We start from the raw sequence: 7,087 nt of genomic DNA on the forward strand, positions 1-7,087 counted from the left end.
AAGCTGTCACTATATAAAATACAGGAAGAGAGAAAAGAATGAGATGTCTTTTGTACATTCTTTAAATCATAGCTGCAAAGCCTTGATTTATTTTTTACTGAATTCCTTTTCTCAAATGATGCAATCAAGGACATAAAGCACTGCTTTCTTTCTAAGATGGGTTTGAAATAGTTCACAATGCTACAGAACAAACTTATATCTTGTTACTCCAAATAAGTCAAAATCACAAGAGTAAGAGAAATGTGTGCCTAGAAGCTATGTTTGCCGTCAGGCCATCACTGTGATTTTTCTCTTACTGCTTTTCTTCACTGGAGTATTTTATTTAAATTTTGGTTTTAAAAGTGTTACTAAAAGGAAACTGGTCAGTCATGTATCTTACAAACTAGAAGTACAGCATAGCGTACTGCTTTTAGCATGTATCCAACAAAACAATTTATCCAACCTCAACATAGCCATAGGCATTCATGTTTCTGGCCAAAATGCATTTCACTCTGCAGCCAACTTTGTTTTCTATGGTAATACCTATATGTATGCAAAACATGTATCACCTACATGGGATAAAGGTCAACAGCACAATGAGAAAGACAGTAAGTTATGAAGTTGTCTCTGGCGACAGTTTGTTCCTCCATATTTACTCTATCCACTCAGGAGTTCAAAAGCTGCAGGCACTGTGCTGGGTATTGGTGGTCCTAAAGCACAAGCAAGCCCAACACGGGCTTCCAAAGCTGCCAGAGGGCCGTGCACAAGTCAGAGAGTGAGCACCAGACAGCTCCCTGTGCAGCCTGCAAAACTTGCAGATGCTGAACTGTCAGATACTGAACACACACAGTTTTAGGCATACAGTTTTTTAAACAGTACCTGTTTCTTACTCTGTAGAGTAAGACTAAACCATGTTAGACACTTCATCAGAAAATAAGGGATCAAACTCATCAGCCCTGTAATTTCCTAACTAACTGAAGTTACCACTAGGAAGGCATTTGTCAGGCAATATGCACAAGGGTCTGAAAAAGCGAGAGTTAAGCATCAACAGAATTTCCATCTTTTCTTGAAACTGTATTTGTTTGCAATTGGCCTACACACATTGTTTAAAGGTAGCATTCAAACATCTGAATGTGAAGTTAAGGTTAATTTAAAACTAGAGTTCTATCTCTACATAGAGATCTCATTATATGGGAGGAAAACATTCCCAGTGTATAAACATACAATAAAATTCTCTATGAATCAGTTGAAGAATCACTTCTTTTGAAACATTAGAATTAATGATAATGTAACTGTAATACATTTTAATTTGCCAATAAATAACATACTTTAAAAGAAAAAATATTTTAAAAAATATTTTAACAACTTTTTCATACTTACTTGATAAACATTTTAGTTCTACGGGATATCATAATACTAATACTGTACACGAAAGCACATTATAAAGCTTTATGGCACATAACATTATACTGCAAGTACATGCTTTCATCAGAAAAATCTGGAACAATGAAAACTTCTACAATTAATAATAATGATTTGAATATGTAAAAATGAGAGGGTAGTCTACAGAAAATCTAGTTTCCAAGGGCTTCAGTGAGCAGAAAAACTCTCTTACATTCTGGTCCGGAGGAAGAGGTGTGCATTTTTTAATGTACCATCACATTAACTGTTCTTTTTTTAAAGTTAAAAGAAAATAAAATAGATCTTTCCATTGTTTGCATAACAGTTTTGCTGAGACTTTAAGACTTAACTACATACTCAGCAGCTGCACTTCTCAAGCTACTCTAAGCAATCACCTTCTCCTGTGCACCCATTTCTACCACCCTCTGCAGAAACTAGGAACAGGGAACTCACAGAAAAGGAAAAAGGTCTTACCAGATCACATCTCCAATTTGATTATGTCCCACACAGTGGTTCCTACTACTACAAAGGAAATTGTACCAAAGCAAGAATAAATGGTTGGAGGGAAGATGAGTGGTGCCTGCCTTTGGACAGCTGTTGATCAAATAAAAGGCCTGATTACCAGGAAATTCAAAGTTGTACATCCTACAGGAAGAGCTTATTCCTGCATTCTCTGTATAGTGCTAGTACATCTACACTGAACAATAAAAACAGTCTCAATCTATTCCAGAGCAACTGAAGTTTCCAGGATTCATTCAACAAATCCCAGTGGCTTTGGATTAGATCTTGAAGCAAGAATTAACTAAGTTTTTGGTGCCCTGGAATATACATCTGGATTTCCAGAAATACAAGCTGAAAATGAACACTAGATAAATATGCTATATTAATAATTAAAAACAAAAATCTCACTTGAAGAGATGTAATACACAAACCTACAAATAGTATTCAAAAACCTGCATGCACATGCATGGATATTAGGCAATAAACTGCATTACTTTAAAACTTCAGAACTTCAGCTATCTCAGTTGTTACCACATCTTAAACATAACACCCCATTAAGTGCAAAATGGTATCTGAAGTTTGTAAACATTCGTATTTAGGATGAAATTCCGTATCCCTTTCAGTCAATAGGTTTTTACCTAACAAATGAGTCAGGATGCTCAGACCTTCAAAATTTATAGTCAAATCCTCTAAACACTCAAGACACATGCAAAATTCAAGTAGCCCCATTTAAAAGCAGACTACAGTATACGCTTAAGTGTTAATGGCACTGAGGACTCAGTTATCAAGCTGATGCTGAGAAAGAAGAAGAGTAGGTAAAAGAAATATGCCTACGCAGTGCATGACAGCAAAGAACTTCCATGTTAGCTTTAAGTAAAACAAAGGGACACTTCCAAATGTTTAAAAATTACATTTCACGGTAATAGACAAACCCTTAACTAAACTACATTAGCACATGCCACTACATTAAGATTCTTTTAATGAAATTTTTACATGCATCTCAAAGCTCCTACAGGCATTTTTGTGAAAAGACCATGCTTTGTTTACTGTACCTGAATATTTGTGTACCTGTCACGCTGCATGTTAATGAAAAATAAGACAGGGAACATTAGGTTATTTTCACATGTCCTTTCTAAAGGTGTAATTTCTATTTATTTTTACATACAACATTACACGAAGCTTCATTTTAGCAGAACTAACAAAAGCACTTTAGCCTATCTTTAGATGACAACTTTGTCAAGTCAAATAAAAAGGTTTCACTGTGCTGGAAGAAAAGGCAAAAGAACGAAGAACAACATTTCTCCTCTTTCCCATGCACCCTCTCTGAAACCCCAAAACCACAGATGCTGATAAAGAGGTTTGAGGGACATAGGTTTGTTTTTACTAATACTCCTCATCTTGAATCAACTCAAAAGGAGTTACACACTACCAACAATGCTGTGGGAAAACAACTGCATGTGCTTTCTATAGTTTCCAGCAAGAAGAATTTCCATTTCCAGCTTCTCCCTTATAAACATATGAAAGCACACAGTTAAACACAGCAGGTACGCCAAAAAATTCAACTCAGGCTTTCTGTGAATTATAGCTGAAAAAGCCTGGCAGACAGCCCACAGTAAGGGCTGAGGCTATGGCAACCTCGCTGAGTGAGTTGAACTTTGTCTTTTCCCAGGTGCCACTGACATCACCGGAAACCAGTCTTATCTAATGAATAGCGTATCCTGGCCTCTTGACTTAAAATCAAGTGTGAGGGCTTAGTTGAAACACTGCCCACATTCACGAAGTAAACTACTTACACTAGTACACACGTACACGGAAAGTACTTACATCGTTTCTGGGAAACTGCCTGTAAACAAGCTGTGACGATATCACAGTTCTTCTGGACTTTTTGCACAAGCCTGTCTTTCTGCTTCAGAAGACGAAGCAACTTTGCTGACTGAACAGTAATTCTGTAATTCAGTTCTTGTTTTATAGTTGTTAGTTCAGCGACATCTGCCAATAAGTAGAGAAAATAACTTCAGTACAGGCCAAAACATTCACAGCTTATTGTAGCTGACACACAAAGGGACTTGGCCCATGGACATATACATATACAAACTTCCTATAAATTACAAGTTCTATTAACCTGGATAATTCCCAATTATAAACATTTTCAGGATCTGAGCCAAAATCTTCAATTTTCTTTTAAACCAAAGTACTTCAACCTATTGCACATAATAATGTTCAAATTATAATTATATAAAAATTATACCATTATAAATTGGAAACATCACAACAGATGTAGCTAGAACATACCTACATTTGTGCAGCCTGTGTGTAAATTTTAAATACAGTACCTTCCAGAAGTTGCCTGTGGAAAATGTGCATGGGGAATAAACAAATGGTAACAGACAAAGGAATATGTTCAAGAAGGTGCAAGCAAAGCTAGAAATGCAACTCCAGGACGAGCTCTAAGTGGGGAACTCTTTCTACTAAGATGAAAACTGGGTGGCTTCACTCATGGCCACAGCTATTTCCACTGGTCAGTCACAGTGCCACCAGACCCCCTTAGCTCACCAAAATGTCTCAGCTTACTTCTACTGTTTCTATTGTCCCCCATGCAGTAAGCTTCAGGTCCAGGAAAAAAAAGGGAGCTGTTGGGGAGATGTCATAAGTCTATTAAATTTTTTTTTTTTTTTTTTTTGAGTCCTCTGTTCTGATCTCTGAGGCACACCCCACCACTGAAAGCTTGGGTCTTTGCCTATCACATGCTGGCATCTTCAGCTCTTCCCTGTAATAGCCTGGTACAGCTTGCCACCAGCATCTAAACACCTGTCTGTTCCCTGCAGCTAAGTTTTCAAATCCTATCACTTTCAGTACAACCATGCCCCCCTGATGCTGGAAGAAAAATCAATCAAAAAAATCCATACATTGGTAACCTGATCCAATCAGAAAAATATTTATGCATCCAGGAGAAAGCTACTATTAGTGGGATGGTAAACTCTACTCATACAGCAAAACTTCTTCAATAATTCTGGAGAGCTTAAAGAAAAGGACAAATTAGGCTGAAAGGACACTCAGTCATGGGAGAGTAAAGAGCAAGGTATGATTCCAAGGAAGGGGAGCCACTAGTAAAACCATCCTGTATTTTACAGACACTACCCTGTTTCAGCACATGCTGCTCAGCTGGAACTCCCAATCATTTGCACCAGGCAAGGTATTTGAAAACCACATCTGTGGATTTTGAGAGAAAAAAAATTAAGTTGTATCCCTACTGACTTGCACAGTCACCACAAAAGCAGTGAGCTGAATTTTATTCTTTCCTGCTCATGTAAGTTAGCTGTCCCTGTAAAAACAATTCACTTTGTAGCAAAATTAATGCATTTAAATTCTACAAAATATATTCCCAAACAAATTTCTTGTTGATTCCCAGATTGCCACAGAACACACAGAAGAACCTGAGCTACATCCTGTAACATCAGATGGCATACCATCTCATTAAGAAGCCAAACACGGAAGCAGAAAGCTGTTTGCACAGGTCTGAAGAACTGGCACATTTATTCACCTCTTGCTTTTTTCCCCCCCTTGTCTACAATGATTTAACGTCAGGAGAGAAAAGGCCTTTGTACACCCCTCCTAGCCAGGTCAGCTTGGAGTTGAAAATCTCATTCTTTCACAAACACACAGTGTTGTAGCTACTTCAGCTTTAGTAAGAATCCTTTATCATTTAGATTTTGATTGGCTGACTATTATATCTACTTTTTTTTATTACACCTTTTTTGTTCCTGGAAGACATGCTTACCTGCAAATAAGCTTTATAATTGTCAGGTTTAGTTTAAGTCCTCTAGAACTAAAAAGGACTTGAAAAAACCAACTACCTCTTATGGGACAGTATGCATTGCATCTCTTCTAGCTTAAGGAAAAACGGAACTTAGCTTAAAAAAAAAATAAAAGGAAAACTGGTCATTGATTCATTACCATAACTGAAGAAAAGCACTGAACTTACAGAAGCACAAAAGCGTGTGCAACCTGCCACGGAAACTCTAGCTGACCCCATTTTTGCTCCTCATCACCTAAAACAGAGGGAGGACGCAGCCCAGGGGCCCTTGGTTCGAGGAAGGCACCAGCTCCCTGCCCACGGGAAGCCTCCGGGGGGCACGGCCGCGCGCAGAGGCTGCTGTAACGCGTGAAGGAGGATCCATCCATACATACATATAGACACGTGCGCACAGGCACGGAGGCAGGAGAGAGGGGACTACACCCTTCAAGCAGGACTCCCTTGCAGGCACTGAGAACAGCGAGGTGACGGGGGCCGCTGCCAGCCCCCGCGGGGCGGCAGGCAGGGCAGGGCAGAGCGGGGCGGCGGGGCGCGCTGTACCTTTCAGCCGCAGGTACTTGACCTGGCTCGGCCGCTGCTGCTGCAGCTCCCGGAGAACGCGGGAGCGAGCGTTGCCCGAGGGGGCGGCCGCCTCAGCGGCACTGTAGAGCTCGGTAAGCAGCCCGCTCACCAGCGATGAGGTGCGGCTGGACCGGCCGCTGCCAGGACCCTCCTCGTCCACGTCCTCTTCCTCCTCCGCCAGGCTGTCGGCACTGCTGCCCGCCCGGCCGCCCGGGCTCGGCTCCCCCACCTCCATCTTACGAGGCCGGCCGGCAGCGCCGAGTTCCGGGCTCGGCCCGTTCCACAGCGAGATGCGGGGGGGGCAACCACGGGAAGGGGGCGGGAGAGCCCAGGCCGTCGGGACGCTCCCCCGGCAGGAGTGCCGCGGCCGCCCCGGCTCCCTCCCCACACACCGCGCGGCGTGGTAGAGGCCAGCGGCGGGCGGGGGCGTTGCACCTGCTGAGGGGAGGGCGAGGTCTCGCCTGCTCACGCAGCCTCACGGCGGTAACGCACAGGGACGGACCCTGGCGCGGCGTGGCGGGGCTGCCGCGAAGGTCGCCGCCGGCCTGCCGGTTACCTCGCCGGTGCAAGGGGCAGCCCCGAGCTTGGTTCGGTTAACGCCCCACGCCTCCTTGGAGGAAGGCCGAAACGCGCATAAGGAACCACAGAGCATAACTTCAGCGACACAACTGCAAGGCTGTAATTATGCTGCTGTAGCTCACCGTAAAACGTAAAAAGCAGAGCTGATATTAGGGTTGGTGCGGCCACCAGCCCTGGCGCACCTGTTAGCTGGGGGAGCTGTGTCGCTACCGCATCCTGTGATGCCCACAGCCTCTACGCTGAGTAATGCCG

The 7,087-nt window shown here is 42.5% G+C and overlaps 1 protein-coding gene across 4 annotated transcripts in view; it reads right to left on the reverse strand.

The window, feature by feature from the left end:
* Positions 1-6,649, reverse strand: part of TBC1D30 (TBC1 domain family member 30) — a 60,637-nt gene extending 53,988 nt beyond the window's left edge. The window contains exons 1-2 of one of the 4 annotated variants that reach the window (XM_027793395.2): positions 6,236-6,649; positions 3,706-3,870 (exon numbers count right to left, since the gene is read on the reverse strand). In XM_027793395.2, coding sequence (XP_027649196.2) covers positions 3,706-3,870; positions 6,236-6,491 — 421 coding nt within the window. In that variant the 5' untranslated portion in view covers positions 6,492-6,649. The remainder of the gene's footprint in view (positions 1-3,705; positions 3,871-6,235) is intronic. The other 3 variants (XM_027793396.2, XM_055808264.1, XM_027793397.2) reach the window with 3 other exon arrangements.
* Between the last annotated feature and the right edge of the window lie 438 nt (positions 6,650-7,087).

This window comes from Falco peregrinus, chromosome 6 (genome assembly GCF_023634155.1).
Source record: "Falco peregrinus isolate bFalPer1 chromosome 6, bFalPer1.pri, whole genome shotgun sequence".
Classification (NCBI taxonomy): domain Eukaryota; kingdom Metazoa; phylum Chordata; class Aves; order Falconiformes; family Falconidae; genus Falco; species Falco peregrinus.